General features: G+C 42.3%; 1 protein-coding gene across 1 annotated transcript in view; it reads right to left on the bottom strand.

Moving 5' to 3' along the window:
- The window catches only part of opn4b (opsin 4b), a 40,341-nt gene that overhangs the window by 10,843 nt on the left and 12,418 nt on the right, over positions 1-17,080 (bottom strand). The window contains 1 exon segment of the mRNA XM_056296734.1: positions 11,986-12,189. Within this exon segment, the coding sequence (XP_056152709.1) occupies positions 11,986-12,189 (204 nt within the window).

Below are 17,080 nucleotides of genomic sequence, written 5' to 3'. Positions count from 1 at the left end.
CCAAGACAGCAAACGCAGGATGACTGTCGGAACTGCCGGTCTGCAAGGGCTAGCAGCTAGCTTAACCTGCCCCACTTCCGCGTCCTGTCAGACCGCCCCCGGTGTTTCCTCCTTAGGCACAGCTCCAGCGGGGCCATAGTTGCTGGGCCCACTGGACGCAGCAGACCAGGCTCCCCCAGCCGTTCCAACACCAGCTCTCCCAGCCAGACACCTTCAACACACCTCCCCACACTTCACACGACAACACTAAAAACATAGTCAACACTACGCTAGGCAGCCGCCAGACTGCCCTCGGTGTTATCGAAACTGCCAGTCTGCATGGGCTAGCAGTTAGCTTAGCCTGCCTTGCTTCCTCATCCTGTCCGCCCGCCCTCAGTGTTTCCTTTTCGGGCTCAGCTCCAGGCAGGGCCATGGTCCCTTGCCCCACAGGATGCAGCAGACCAAGCTCTCCTAGCCAATCCAGCGCCAGCTCTCCCAGCCATCAAATGAAGACACAAACTTAGACACAGACATGGACAAAGACACTGCATGGACTTTACTAGGTGAGGCTGCTCCAAACGTGAATTCGCGCCGCCATCTAGTACATGAAAATGTCAAAATGTGTTATTTTGTATTTGAATGTAATGTTGTCTCTTTATCTCAGGTTTTGGTACAGCTCAGGACCAAGATGCATACCCTGTCATAGCTGTTAGTTGAAATTTATATTATATTTATTTTGATTTTTTTATTAAGGCACAATAGGGTATTCAACAATTTAATAATCAATAAGTTTGATGAGAATGTGAAGAAAGAATGTGTGTGGTGTGGGAGTTGAAACATTTATGCATGAGTTTGTTGAATGTTGTAGTGTCCGGAGATGCCTTATCTTACTGACATAAGAATAATTCAAGAATGAGCCGACTTCGTAGGTTCTTAACTGTGTAGCTTTTACTAGCGTTCGTTCAACATACAACCTTCATAACATGAGCGTCTAACTTCCTGTATACGTCACACGCACTGCATGTACACCCGTGAGTAGGTCAAGTTAAACAAGTGACAGGACCTTCAAAATAATAACATCTTTCATTCATTACAAATGTTGTGAGCTGGAGGGATACATGTTGAAAATGAAAAAAATTAGTAAGTAGATATTGGAGAGGTGGGTTTGTTGACAGAATGGAATGGAGACAATTGTGGCTGTTTGGGGTGGCTGGCAAAGTGAACGGATGTAATGTTAATTGATTAAATTATGTTTTAAGCCATGCAAGGTTTGCTGTCAAGCTAAGGAGGAATATAGCCCATTATGAAAATAGGAAAGCTGAGGTGTGGACTATTTTTAGGAGTTTAATGGAAAGAGATGTTAATATGTTGTTTGGTTATGTTAGAGAAGAGGAGTTTGTTGGTGGATTTGTAGAGGGGAGCACTTTTGTTGTGATTGGTGAAAGAGGGAGGGTAATGTTGGATTTTAGTTAAACAGAATACTGTGTGTGGTATATGTGTATTTTTTGTTTGATTTCTTTGATTTAGTGGGGGGGGGTCTGTAAGTTGGAAGCCATGCCAAGGCCTACAGGTTACCTCACTATTTTCTGTTTTGTCAACCTGTGTTGTAATCTTTGTTTCTGTAGAGTTTGATGGGTTTGTGAAATGTTTTATTTCCCTATTTGTTCGGTATATGTATGTTGTATTTTGAATGTTTTTTTCTCCTATAGAATAAAAGAGGAAAAAAAGTTGAAATTTGAAGTAGATGCATTTGAATCAAACTAACAAAGTTTTGAAGTAAATAAGAAAATCTGAATAGAAACAGCATAATATCAAGAACTAGAAAAAATAAAATAAGATGGCTTGAGGTGCAAAAAAGTTGATATGCTGATTTAGATATCATGCAATTAGGAGTAGCAGATATAGGATTTGGGGATTTTTTTCCATCAGAAATTAATCTTTGTCAACACTTCCATTTTTCTCTGTAATGGTTTTGATGATGTAATCCTACAGAGAGGGCATTTTTATAATCACTGAAAACCAAGTAAAGTTCCAGTCAAACTCAAGGCACCTTAAATAAGGAAATATGTGACACTTGTCTTCTTCACACACGCACTGTACAAATGCAAAAAATACACATAATGCAGCAAATCCAGGCAAAGACCAGCCAGAAACCAGTAGGAAAGAAGCTAGCAATGATTTTAATAATTCAATTAGGTGAATAGAGCCAATGTATAATCTAATCCAATTATGTCAACGAATTTCAACATGGATGTAGTCACGCCTGAGGCTAATCAGACTATCTTAGAAACCTTAACTCATACAGGTTGAATAAATGGTTATTAGTCAATCTGGAACAGAATGAAAATTAGACCACAGCTTTCCAATACTCTCTGAGGGTTTATGTGTAAGAGGTCCCCAAATCAACAAGACCACTGAAATGCTCTGCCAAAACTGGTTTAGCAACATCTAGCAGCATAAGCCTACCTACTCTGGGATGAACACTCCCTTGAATTTATTAAAAATAAGATACTGGATTATTGGCTGAATAATAAAGGCTCAGTGTCAAACCCAGCCATGGAGTGGGATGTTTAAAGCAGTTATTAAAAGTTGACTTATTCAACACTGTTCGTATTTGATATGAGATCTCTTCAACGTCATCAGAAACTGGAGATGGAAATAAAAAATTTGGAAAATATACACTCTTCCCAATTTGACCACTCCACAGTTTTTAAACTAAAGAAACTAAAAGTAGAATTTAACTCCATATTACAGATGAAAGTTGAACATGTATTATTCAGAACTCAACACAAATATTATGAACAAGGGAAAAGAACAGGGAGATTTCTGGCAATGAGAGCAAAGCAGCAGTATACCCAATCAATAATACCATCTATACAGAATGATGGAGTTGACCTGAAGACAGACGAGACGGACATTACTGCTATATTTAACACATTTTATCAAGACATTTATAAATCAGACAACCCGGATAATCAAGATATGATCTTTTTTATATCATGTAAATGCTCACCCCTGTCAGACAATGAACAGTGTGAAATTGGAGCGGATAATACATTAGAGGAGGTTAAAAAGGGCATTGGGGACTTACAGAGTGTGAAATCTCCAGGGGAGGATGGCCTCCCAGCTGAATTTTACAAAGCTTTTTCAGATCTACTTGCCCCAAGACTACTTTGAGTCTTTAAGGTCGCGGTAGAGAGGGGATTACTTCCAGACAGTATGTAAACTGCTATAATCACTTTGATCCATAAAAAAGCCACGGACCCACAACAGTGGGGTTGCTACCGCCCCATATCATTGATTAATGTGGATGCCATGTGACTTTCCAAGATTTTGGCATCTAGACTGGAGGCCTTTTTACCAAAACTTATTCAGCCAGACCGAGTAGGTTTAATTAAAAATAGGACATCTTCTGACAATCTCTGCAGGTTACTTGATCTCATGTGGCAAGCTGGAAATGTGGCTGTACAACTGTAGCTTTCTCGTGTGACACTGAGAAAGCCTTCAAAAGGGTGGAGTGGATATACTTTTTCCAAACGCTGGAAAACTTTCGCCTTGGTCCCTCCTTTATTAAATGGGTCATCACAATCATAAGGCATCTGTGGTATCAAATGACAGGATATCCTCTCGCTTTTCACCTTCATAGAGGGACAAGATAGGGCCGCCCTTTGTCTCCCCTAATCTTTGCACTGGCACTTGAACCATTAGCAATTGCTATTAGGCAAAATGACGACATAGTGGGCATAAAGGCTGGTGGTGAGGAAAATAAAATGCTCCTGTACACAGATGATATTTTGCTATTGTCTAGAAGCCTTGCAACAACTGTGGCCTCACAGTCTCACCTTGACTGGCTCTTTTTCAGGCACATCAGGGTATAAAATAAACGGGTCAAAATCTGAAGCAATGCCCCTATAGAGACTATGTCCACCTAATGTTATTCAGGGGTGGCTATTTACATGGCAGTCAGCTGGTCTAACGTATAAATCATTGGCTCATGATTTAAAATGTCAAAGGAAATGCACACGTCTGATTAATTATAAAATTATCAGTAGAACTTATTGGATCCCAAGTAAAATGCCAACAACAGAGGACATACACACCATTGAGGATTAATGGGACTATTGTGGAGAGGGTGAGCAGGTATAAATACCTGGGAGTCCACCTTACAGAGGATCTCACATGACACTCACACACAGACACTCTGGTGAGCAAGGCAAGGCAGCGCCTCTATCACCTCAGGCAGCTGAGGAAATTCAAAGTCTCCTGGAAGATCCTCCAGTCCTTCTACTCTGGGGCAGTGGAGAGCATCCTGACAGGATGCATCTCTGCCTGGTTTGGAAACAGCTCCACCCAGGATAGGAAGGCTCTGCATAGGGTAGTGCGTTCGGATGAGCACACTATTGGTAACTCACTCCCCACCCTGCAGGATTTATACACCAAGAGGTGCCGAACCAGAGCCTAAAGGATTATGAAGGACCCTCACCACCCCAACAACGGACTGTTCCAGCTGATGCGGTCAGGCAAGCGCCTCCGAAGTCATGCTGCAAATACAGAGAGACTGAGACGGAGTTTCTTTCCTCAGGCCATCAGGACTGTGAACTCTGACCTTACCGGGGCCCTGTCACTGACCCATACATACCCCCTCATGCTCAAGCACGCACACACATGCACACGCACACGCACACACAGTAAGGTAACCGACTACACATAACTCATATTATGTACATACATACCTCATATTTCAGCACATATACCTCAGCTTTCTATATTTTAAGTGCTTTGGGTCAGACCCTTTAGTCGACTGGTTAATGTTGTCGCCTGTGGTGCGGGAGATCCGGGTTTACGTCCCGGATGTGGTGGTTCCCGGAGCAATGTATGTGCATATGTTATATTACTGTATATATTGTGCTGTCTGTTTTCTTTTTACAGAGAGTTTTTAAGCTGTTGATTGTAAATTGTAAATTGTATATTGCAAATTGGAATGCGTGTGTACCCGTTGTATTTTGTTGCTTGCACATTTCATTTCAGAGCTTGTACCTTTTTTTCCCCTTCATTTCACTGCACTCAGGACTTGTACTTGTGTGTATGTGACAAATAAAACTCTTGAATCTTGGATAGGACCCAGAAGCTCTGACGTGTGTTGGAGATGTGATACTACTTGTGGCACTCCCTTATACATGTTGTATTCATGCCCCATGATAGATCTTCTATGGTCTAACATTATCTCCTTCATCAATACACTGATGACTTCTATGCTGGTACAATGGACCAATGCTTTGGCTATAAGGTGTGATACCAAAGGGAAATTGTCTAAATGCCCACCAGATTGCATGGTGCAGAATAACACTTATAACTGGATGCAGGATAGTATTGCGACACTGGAAAACTAAAGGAGATATTTAAGTGAAGAAATAGTTGGAAGAAATGGCCAAAATCTCCTCCTGTGAAAGATTATGTTTTAAGCTGAGAGATAGGTGAGATATCAACATGAAAATGTGGGGCCCTTGTGCTACGGTAACCCATTGTACTGAAGAGTTGCACCCTTTCCAATAGTATAGTGTGTTGTTCTATATGATATGTATAATTTGATGTATTAGTTTACATAGTATGACATATCATTTGGTACATATGATATACGTATATCATGTAGAATGTCTCTGTTATATCCCCTTTATCCTTGTTTCCTGTTCTTGTCCTGTCTGGGTTGTAGTTTGCGATGATATTTTGATGTATGATACAATTTATTAGCTATGTATGTATGCTTTTTCCTTTTGAAAAATCAATAAAAAAGAAAACAATTAAATAGAAATAGTTAAGCAACTCTGTCATATTATTACATTTTTGGTCTCTTCTTTTTATAAACCGCCTCCACGTCAACACATACAAAAACTCATAGCTCTCTCTGCTATCCCCTACAAAACCCTGTTGGAGCAGCCCCCCTGGGGATGAGAAGGGGGCCTTGACTGCAAATAGCAAAAGTTGTTTTGTTTAAATCAGTGTTTCCCAATCCAGTCCTCAGGTACCACAACTACAGCTGGTGTTAAGTTTTAACTTCCTCTGCCAGGTAGTTAAAGCTTAACTGTAGAATTTTCCATGTAAACAAACACGGGTTTGTTTACATTCAAAATTTCACTTGTACAGCTGTAGAGTATGTTGTTAGACCTCACTGACTATGTTGGCAAAAGTTATTATCCTAAAAAAATGTTCTGAAATACACTAAAAAAAATTATATTTAGGAGGATACAGTGTTAAAATTACAAGGCTCCAATACATTACAAGTCTCAAAACTTAATGAGACTTAATTTAATGAAAACGATAACAACAAAAACAATAACAGTAATAGTAATTAATAATAATAATAATAATAATAATAACAATAATCGAGATTGAACGAATGTGGGGAATGAAAACCACAACAGTACCAGTAGTGATAGGAGCCCTGGGACTTGTAAAAAAAAAGGGATGGAGAAATACACCCAACGGATCCCGGGTAACAAAATACAAGAACTACAGGAGATCGCACTACTTGGAACATCTCATATCCTAAGAAAGGCACTATCCACCAAATAGATTTCTACCTCATTCTAACCCCAAGGAATGGGCCTGGTTATTATGTTGTATTATGGCATGACATTAAAGGAAATTTGTATAATAATAATAATAATATGAAAATAGTTATAATAGTAAACCAGGAAAAATAAAAATATATCATAAAATTACAACTTATACAGCACAATATAAATTACATTGAAAGAAATTTACAGAAAAGAAAAGCAAAAAGTCAAGTCAAGTGAAATTTAATTGCATAGCCTAAAATTGTAAATCGGTCCCAAAGGGCTTTACAATCAGTCCAATTTAAGACACTCCTTATCATATTTCAGTGCAGTGACTTGGAGAGGATGCTCCCGTGACGTTGGTCTTTTTGTTATTGTACAGGGACCCACTTTGCTAATTAGCACTACAAGTGGCAAAAATCTCTGTAGTTCATCTTTAATCACATTCACTTGTTATGTCAGGTCTAAACCTCCTTCTTTAAATGACTGGAATACCTGACATAATGTTGAGCTGGATTGAGAGCCACTGGTTTAGATCAATCTTACATCTTATTACCAACAAAGTCTGTAATTAAAGATGCTTTTTCTCTCCCAATTTATGTCTGTTGTCACTGATTTTGTTGTGAATCGTACCTGTGTATTCCCCTAGGTCATCATATTGTGCACATACAAAAACATACTTGCAAATGCATGTGTACACAAAAGGACATATATATGGCCACAAAAATACACACGATAAGCGAATATGCCCTCAATTTCACTTATATCTACCCAATACACTGGCAAAACATTGCAGTTTTAGAAAACTGTTAAAAAATGCTTGAATGAAGAAAATATTTTTTTTAAAACTAGACAATGAGATAAAAAAAAAATTTCTGCTATGGGAAATACCAACAGAATAAGTGACAAGGGCAATACAGAACCCCCCCCCCCTGAAAAAACAGGGATTATATAAACCCAAAGGTGAGTTTAGAAAAATGATTTGAAAGATGACAGCAACTCTGCAAGGCCAGTGCTCTTCAGCTCCTCGAGTTATTCCAAACTCTTGGGGCTTTCTGACAGAGAAAGACTGTTCATATTTGTTCTTCAGCCTGAATAGGGGAATGGTGGAGAGGGGCTTGCCCAGTACACAGTGATCTTTTGGCAAGCCCCTCTCCACCATTCCCCTTTCCAGCCTGTTCATATTTATTCTTCAGCCTGGATAGGGGAATGGTGGAGCGGGGCTTGCCAAAGAGCTCAGACTCTGTGCTGTCTCATTAGAGATCAATATTTCAGAGATAACTAGGGGCTAGGACATGTAGAGCTTTAAAGTTTAAAAGTTATCAATAAAACAAATTCTAAAAAGCAAAGGCAATCCATGAAGAGATGTTAAAAACAGAGCGCTATGGTCCCTTCTCAACTTTGATTAAAAGCCTTGCTACAGAAACATTTAAGAAATAAATATAGCAGACTTGTTATATTTTTTTCAGTTGAGGCAGGTCAATAGGAACATTGCAAAAGTCAAGAGGCGATGGGATGCATTAATTTACAACTCTTGCAAAATGTAAAAGAGGCAAACTGGGGTATCATCTGCATAGCAATGGAAAAAGATGCCATGGCACGAATTATTTGACCCAGAAGAGTTGAAATAGTTCAATAAATTCTAGATGTTGCTTTAATACAACCTTTGCCAATTACCTTACACTTTTCGAATGAAGAATATTTTGAAATTAGCTAGTATTTACCGGAAACACAGGGATCATTACAATTATTTATACTAAACAACAACAGAAATAACTGAGGCTTATACTTAATGATTTGTATATTAGGCTACAGAAATACTTTGCTCTAGCATCTTTATTTCTTTTGCATATAGAAAAGTAATACGTATTTCATTTGCTGCTGGCAGATGGGAGGCTTTCAGTTTTTCTATTCTTGTTCAGCTCCTCCAGTCACTTTTTAGGTAAGGGATTGTTTTAATCAAATAAATTTACTGATGGAAATTTTGGGTTTAGGTTTTAGTAGAGCTATAGCATCAAAGGCTGATTGGCATTGAAACAACTGCAAATGTAATTACTGTGGGAAATGTGATCCAAATATTTACTAGAACTTGGAAACATGGAGGAAAATATTTGAGCACTCTAAACACAGAAAATGCAAGAATGAGCAGTTGTGTTTTGTGTTAGCTGAAAGTACACATTTAACAATCATGGTACACTGATTATAAGAGGCAAAACAGTCTTCCAAAACAAGAGAGTTTATGTTCAGTCAAAGCCAAGGGGTAAAGCTAAATTTAAGGTAGGTATAATAACAGTTATGGGTTTGGTTAGACACAGGGAGTTTAACATTAAAGGACAGCAATATCTAAAAATGCAGAGTAAAAGTTTGATTTGTCATCAAACATCATCATCATGGATTTTAATATCAAATAGAGCAATGGTTTTGTCATGACACGGTAATCAGAGGATAAAAACCAAGAATTCAGGCAAGAAGCTACCATTACTATAGGGTGTATAGAAGGGCAATAGAAAGGCACACAAAGAATGGGGTCCTTACAACTGAACATAGGCACCTCAAAGCTGTAAAAACAAAAACAAAAAGCATTAGTTGCGAGGAGGCTTCATCTAACAAACTTTTTAGAGACAACAGCTAGCCCATCACCTGGGACACTTTCCCTGGGAGGGTTTAAAAAACCATAGTCAGAAACAACAATCTTAGCAGCTGGCTGTGCTCACCAGGCTTCAACAAGGCCTTGGTCATGAATAGAATGTCCAATTTTGCACAAGCAATGAAGTGTTTAGAAAGAGAGATCTTGTTTGAGAGTGACATTTAGAAGGGCCAGCACCATATTAACAGACTGAGACAGGGTATCAGGATGGGCTAGTGCAATAGATCAGAGGCTCCTCTTCGTGAAAATGTCCCTTCTCTCAACACTGAATACATTGTGAGGTCTAATAAAAACTGAAACACGGTATGCCGCTGGATTGAATAAAGTATTGAATGGGGGACAGAACTGTCATGCAGCAAAGGTCTTATAAGAAGTTTTATGCAAATTTCATGTGGCAAGTACAGAGATTTTGGCATTTTTTAGAAGCAAGTCAGGCCAGTTCCACCATGCTAACATTTTGTTAACAAGTAGAATGCCAAGGGCGCAGCAATAACCTTTAAACTAAAATGTGTGCACATTTTACATGTACATACACACATACAGTTTCCAGATATCACAATTATCATAACTCACTTCTGTGTGACGACAAATGTAGAAAAATACTCTCTATCTTCAGCTGTAGACATGGAAGGAATCCATAAGTCTTTTTTTAGCATGTTTTTTACTACCATGGTGCAGCAGTGGGGGCTTTGGACCCCCCCCCCAGCTCCAGAGAAAATGAAAAGATGCTGCAATTACTAATGCGAGATAGATGTAGGGTGGGGAGACTTTAACCAATGTATATCATGGTATATGTCTTTTATATCAAATTGGTATTCTTTCTATTTAACTGTACCCACAAAGAAACAAACCACGTATATGAAGGTATTATTAATGTTGGCATAACATTTTATGTTGGACAGAGGGTATTTGTTTGGTTTATGCTTTATTCTCAGTGTTTCTCTTTCGAAATATATTCTTATCGTGAGGGGACGAGGCCTCCAAACAAGAATTCATATTATACTAAAACTGTCCAAACTGCCAGGGTGGCCCATTCTGCTTGTTTAATAGGAAATATTGTTTGGTACATTGGGGAAATAAAGCTAATGTGGAATCAACTGCTCAAAGGACTGAGACATGTTTTTGGCATGTTGACACAACACATTGTAATTGAGTGTGTTGCGTTGTGTTGTTTGTTTGTTGTGCTTTAACAAAAGGATAAACCCAGGAGTGCAATACAAACTGCCTGAAACATGGTCCGTCCACCAGTGAAACGTTATTCACAAGGAGACGTGATAACCCAGAAACCTATTGGTTGAATAACATGGACCCATTCAAATACTGACGCAGGTTTAAATGTCTCCTTTAAAGAAAAACGTGCCGGATTTAGACTTGTCAACAGCAGGTGAGAATGACAGGTCTGCAAGAGGTTAAAGTATGCCCTTGAAGGAGGAATCCCTTGGGTATATACCTTAAAATAAAAGTGGGAAGGTTTGGTGGGAAGATGGAGGCATGAACTCACGTTTGTGACAGCCTCATCCAGTACCGACTATGCAATGTCTTTGTTCACGTTTACATCTGCGTCTAAGTTTGTGTCATCGTGTGAAGGTTGCAAGGATTTATGGATGTGATCATCAATTTTGTTTAATGGCTGGGAGAGCTGGCGTTGGATTGGCTGAGGGAGCTGGATCTGCTGCATCCTGTGGGCCCAGAGAGCACGGCCCTGCCCAGAGTTGCGCCCAAAAAGGAAACACCGAGGGCAGTCTGACAGGATGCAGAAGCTGGGCAGGCTAAGCTAACTGCTAGCCCATGCAGACTGCCAGTTCCGATAACACTGAGATAACTCCGAGGGCGGTCTGGTGGTGGCATTCCCTAGCACTGACTGTGCAGTGTTTTTGTCTGCGTCTGCATTTGTGTCATTGTGTGGAGTGCAAGGGATGTGTGTTGTAGGTGTCTGGCAGGAAGAGGTTGTGTTGGATTGGCTGACAGAGCCTGGTCTGCTGCATCCGGTGGGCCCAAGGACCACGGCCCTGCCCGGAGCTGCACCCGAAGAGGAAACACTGAGGGTGGTCTGACAGGACACAGAATCAGTGCAGGCTAAGCTAACTGCTAGCTCAGGCAGACCGGCAATTCCGACAGTCATCCTGACTGGCGTTCGCTCTCTGGACAGTGAAATGTTTGGACTGTGTTGCACTGAATGGACTGTGTTGTTAACTGTTTGTTTTTGTTTTGTTTTTTTTTGCTTTGTTCTTTCTGTGTTTGTATGTTTTTGGTGGTGCCATTTTTGGGAAATTTTGGATATGTGTTTTTATCTTTTGTGTTGCACTGCTGTGGGCTGGGGAAATTACATTTCATTTCTTTTGTGTACGAAAGTACATAGATGAAATGACAATAAATTGTTCCTGAATCCCGAAAAAGGTACCTTTTATGCATATTCAAATGATGAGATACTGTAGAGTCTTTCCCCTTGGACTGATGGGCTACTTCACTAGTATGCAGTTGCCCCGTTCGATAGACGTATCTATGTGTTGTCTCATGTAAAAGATTGAAAGGTCCTTCGTTTATGTGGGTCACATAGGTTTATTTTGTGCGCACTGAGCCAAAGTAGAAACAACATTTCCAATATGATAAATATGTATATGAGGAAATGTGTTTCGTATTGACTATGTTTTGTAATATGTATTCATCTTGGTGACACAATCAAACAACAGAGGGAGCGACACCAACACAAACGATGGCAATGCTTAACAGGTTAAATCTATCAGATCAGTTACATTAGTCAACATGAGACAGGTCCCATCGTTTCTGGATGTTGGTTGTACTCACTCCAGCCAAAGAAGGGGGGCAGGCTCCAGCCCATGGAGTAGATCCAGGCTGCAGCCAAGATGCAGAGGGCTTTCCTGCGGGACATGACCCCTAGGGAGGCCAGCGGCCTGGTGATCACCACGTAGCGGTCCACCGCAATCACCATCAGTGTGATCATGCTGCAGATACCGAACAAAGCCCCGCAGAACGCGTACAACTCACAACCTGGAGTTGGTCATGTCATGGAGGATGAGAGAGAGAGAGAGAGAGAGAGAGAGAGAGAGAGAGAGAGCGAGAGAGAGCGAGAGAAAGGGGGGGAGTAAGAATGGGTATGAGGGGGAGAAAGTGCAGCAAAAGCATAGAGGCGGGAGGGGGATGAGGGAGGGAGAAAAAGAAAAGGGGAAGGAGGGAGAACGGCATGGTGGAGAGATATAAGGTCAAGGAGGGAGGAGGAACATGGAAACAGGCTAGGGAGTGGCGGGGGGGGGTGAGCACAGCAAAGTGGAGAATGGAGGCTCAGTGCAAGGACAGGTGAGGAGAAAAGGGCGGATGAAGAGAGCAGAAACAGGGCGAGAGGTGGAAAACAAGATTGGAATACAAAATTAGAGTACAGCATGAGTGTTTGAATTATTAATCCTCATTTGACACACCGTATTACACCTTTGACATGTTGATGCATCGGCGACTGGGTTACATTTATCTGGATTGGATCTCTTTAAAAACTCAGAAGGGACTGAAGTTGTGATGTCTATTATTTTTTGGTGCTGTGACAAATGGAGGATTTTTTTTCATTTAAGTTGCCTGGCACTATTATGGACCCAATGCTCGTTTCTTTACAACATGACTTGTGGAGTCAGTATAGAAAAAGTGACAGCACTGGAAAATAACTGTCTGAAATAATTTAGGACTTGACGACTGCTACAAGCCTTATTTTTTCTCCACAGGATGACCTGCCATTTCCACTGGGGACTATCATCACCCAGAGTGTGTCCATAATGTATGAGGGAGGCTGCCGCACGCACATCCACACTTGCAAGCATATACAGACATGCATATACACACACGCAAGTTCGCGGCCATACACACGCGCACGCACGCACGCACGCACACACACACAAACATTTGTAGACAAATACTGATCCCACTGTCTTGGCTGCAGATTCTCTCCTCTCAGGCCCTGGCAGAGGAGTTTTTGGTATGTAATCACAACGCAAAGTCGCGACAGTTAAGCACATTCTTCAGCAAATCCCCGAGTGTGCTTGGCATGTGCCGAGTAACCAAACAAAAATCAACTTGTCTATTTGTCTCTCAGTCCCTATGGTATCTCTGATTGTGTGTGTGTGTGTGTGTGTGTGTGTGTGTGTGTGTGTGTGTGTGTGTGTGTGTGTGTGTGTGTGTGTGTGTGTGACAGTTCATGTTAAATTGCACAAATTATATTAGATTTGAGAAAAAAAAAAGACAGAGAATGATTGGAAGGTTGACTCAAGATGAGGGACGATGTCTACATGTGTACAAGCCCCACACAGTGTGCATTAACAGAGACAGAGGTCACTGGTATGTGACGAATTGAGCGCAGATAACAAATCTGCATTAAAACCTTTTATCTTGCCTTTATGCCGAAACTCAATAATGCGTTTTCATCCAGTCTATTCTTGTGTGTGTGTGTGTGTGTGTGTGTGTGTGTGTGTGTGTGTGTGTGTGTGTGTGTGTGTGTGTGTGGTGTATATATGTTGAGTGACCTGATCAGGGTTGTCATCTGACAAGCCGCTTTCAGGAACAAGTCCGTTTAGGGTGGATTGATCAATAGAGCTGATTAGAGATGGTCTTAGTGTCCCATTAGAAGTGACAGGATAAACGGCAAAACACACTAACAAGCCCTGTCACAGAGAGAGAGAGAGAGAGAGAGAGAGAGAGAGAGAGAGAGAGAGAGAGAGAGAGAGAGAGAGAGAGAGAGAGAGAGAGAGAGAGAGAGAGAGAGAGAGAGAGAGAGAGAGAGAGAGAGAGCGAGCGCGCGCATGAGGGTAGTGGAGTAAGGGGGTTTTGGGGAGGATCTATAACATCTATGAATTCCTTCTCTATAACCATATGACTTATCTTGGTTGTTCCCATCTGCCCCCCCTCCCATTCCTGCCAACAGTGAGCTGAGACAAAAAAAGGGTGATTTTTATGAGACATTGACCATTTTTATGAAGTCATGGGGTCGGTAAATATCAAGTCCATTGTCAATCTCTGTAGGCTTGTGCAAGACGTAACAAGACTGAAAGCAGTTTGTGAGTTATGTCAGCCAGACTGATGACTCGTGATCTTCTGGCGTGCTGCTGCAAATTATGCAAATTTTGTTTTGTCACAATCTATGAGAATGAAATATATTGGAATAAGCAGCGGTACCGCCGCCGGATTTCATACATACAGGGCTTCCGGTGTGGGAAGACGGCGGCGCGAATTCACGTTTGCAGCGGCCCCGCCTAGTATCGGTGTGGGAAGATGGCGGCGGCCTCACCCAGTACCGTCCATGCAGTGTCTTTGTCCACGTCTGCATATACATGTGTGCTGGCGCTGGACCGGCTCGGAGAGCTTGGTCTGCTGCGTCCTGTGGGCCCAGGGACCACGGTCCTGCCTGGAGCTGCGCCCGAAGAGGTAACACCGAGGGCGGTCTGACAGGACGCGGAAACGGGGCAGGCTAAGCTAACTGCTAGCCCATGCAGACCGTCAGTTCCGATAACACCAAGGGCGGTCTGGCGGCGGTCACACCTGGCGTCGACTGTGTTTTTAGAGTCGTCGTGTGGAGTGCAGGGGGGGGTGTCTGGCTGAGTAGAGCTGGCATTGGATTGGCTGAGGGAGCCTGGTCTGCTGCGTCCAAGGACCACAGTCCTGCCCGGAGCTGCGCCCGAAGAGGAAACACCGAGGGCGATCTGACAGGACACGGAAGCGGGGCAGGCTAAGATAACTGCTAGCCCATGCAGACCGGCAGTTCTGACAGTCATCCTGGCTGGCGTTCGTTCTCTGGACAGTGATGTTTAATTTATTTTAGTTTTTATTATGGATATATGTGTTAGTTCTTGTGGTTTTTGGATATGTTGTTGTCTGTGTTGCACTGCTGTGGGCTGGGGGAGACGATATTTCGTTTCATTTCATGTATGCAAGTACTACGCGAAATAAAATGACAGCGTTCCTGATTCCTCTGTAACAGTGCAACGACCACGGATGTGTAGACTTGCTAGCCTGTGGCTAACGGGTCGGACCCGTTAGTTGACTGGTTAGCGCAGTCGCCCGTGGTGCGGGGAACCCAGGTTCGACTCCCGGCTGTAGCGGTCTATTTCACATCCATGAAAACAAGGACAATATGTAGCTCTTCTAACAGGCTTCATCTTCAGGAAAATAATAATACTTTGCACCACGGTGCATTTAAAGATAATGAGAGGAACTGTTTTGATTGGTCAAGTCGAAGCCCCGCCCCCCCCGCCCCGCCCCTGGGTATTTATTCCTGAGTCAACCTCTTTATCGTCTGAAACTCACCGCGCCAGGGATGCGCTTGCGTTTCTGGTCACCAAATTGCCAGAAATACTATATCGGACACACCCATATTGCGCATATATTTTTAGCTTCCACCCGGTTTCATGAGAATAGAGGGCTACACGTGTCTCAAATCACAGAGACCACCGTGAACTTCAGAGAACATACGAGCAGAGTACTCACAATGAACAAGACAATAAAATAAAGACATTTGAGCTTGTGTACTGACTGAAGTCAGTCCTGCACACTTTCAAAAATGCTGACATGGCTGGGAGATGGAAAAAAAACAAAGGGGGGGGGGTCTCGCTTCAAGAAAAGAAATTTACGCGAGTGTTTTGAACTATCTGATCCATTGTTGTGCTACTGCTGCCTGGCCGCGCGTAAACATTGTTTGACGACTTTCGCTCTGTGCTGCCAGGTCGTTAGACATCAATCACACACAGGCGCGTGAGGAAGACGTCTCTCCATTCTAATCAGGCAACACGAAACAGGAAAAAAAAGTGGGTGGGGGGGGGGGAGAAAGGGCGACAGGAGGGAGAAAAAACTAAACGGCGGCACACCAGGAGAAAGAGTTGAGAAAAAATAGGAGACACCCCGTCAAAAACGGGACATTTGGTAGGTATCCCCCCCCCCTCCATAACTCCATCTCTCACTTTCCACTTTTATTCAACTCTCTCTTGTCATTGTTTCTTGTGTCTGAGAGGGGGACAAAGGCTTTCCTTGGTGGGTTAAGGGGGTAGTGATGATACTGTTAGAGAGAGAGAGAGAGAGAGAGAGAGAGAGAGAGAGACAGAGAGAGAGAGAGAGAGAGAGAGAGAGAGAGAGAGAGAGAGAGAGAGAGAGAGAGAGAGAGAGAGAGAGAGAGAAGGTCAAGCTTCAGATCTGACGATGATTGGCCGTCTTCACCAAGGTCAGGAGAACAACTCCCCAGGCCTACATTAAACCTACAGCTATCAGTGTTTGATCAGTGAAGGGTGGCGCATCCTCGCTGCCTTCCTATTGCTGGTTTCATTGAGTCACGCACGCGCGCGCGCGCGCACGCACGCACACACTTAAAGCACTCCATACATGCATACTAAATTTTACATTGTGACTGTATGGATTTAGATCTTACAAAACGAGGCTCTGGTTTCATTGCTTCCGCTACAGCATACAGGATGATGATGATGATGATGATGATGATGATGATGGGTGTGTGTATGGTGTGTAAATATGTTATTTCCATTATGTGTGCAATGTATGATTATGTGTTTATGTGGGTTATAATAAGCATGTGAGAGCCAGCTCTCTCAGGGCTGCTGTCTCTCTCTCTCATGCACACACACACACACACACACACACACACACACACACACACACACACACACACACACACACACACACACACACACACACACACACACACACACACACATTCATGCACAAATTATAGCTCAACAAAGGGGAAAAAAGTGTTTGTTTCCTCAGCTTGAGGTCTGATTATCAGTGTATGTGTAAATATGTAAGCATGTATGTTCCTCTGTGTGCATGTATTTGTGCATGCAAGCACATGTGTGGAATCTTAATTGAGCTGTAACACACAGGCAAAAGGAAGGAGATACAA

This window comes from Lampris incognitus, chromosome 17 (assembly GCF_029633865.1).
Source record: "Lampris incognitus isolate fLamInc1 chromosome 17, fLamInc1.hap2, whole genome shotgun sequence".
In the NCBI taxonomy this organism is placed as follows: Eukaryota; Metazoa; Chordata; class Actinopteri; order Lampriformes; family Lampridae; genus Lampris; species Lampris incognitus.
Note: the sequence above shows the minus strand (reverse complement) of the source record. Positions and strands in the feature narration are given on the sequence as shown.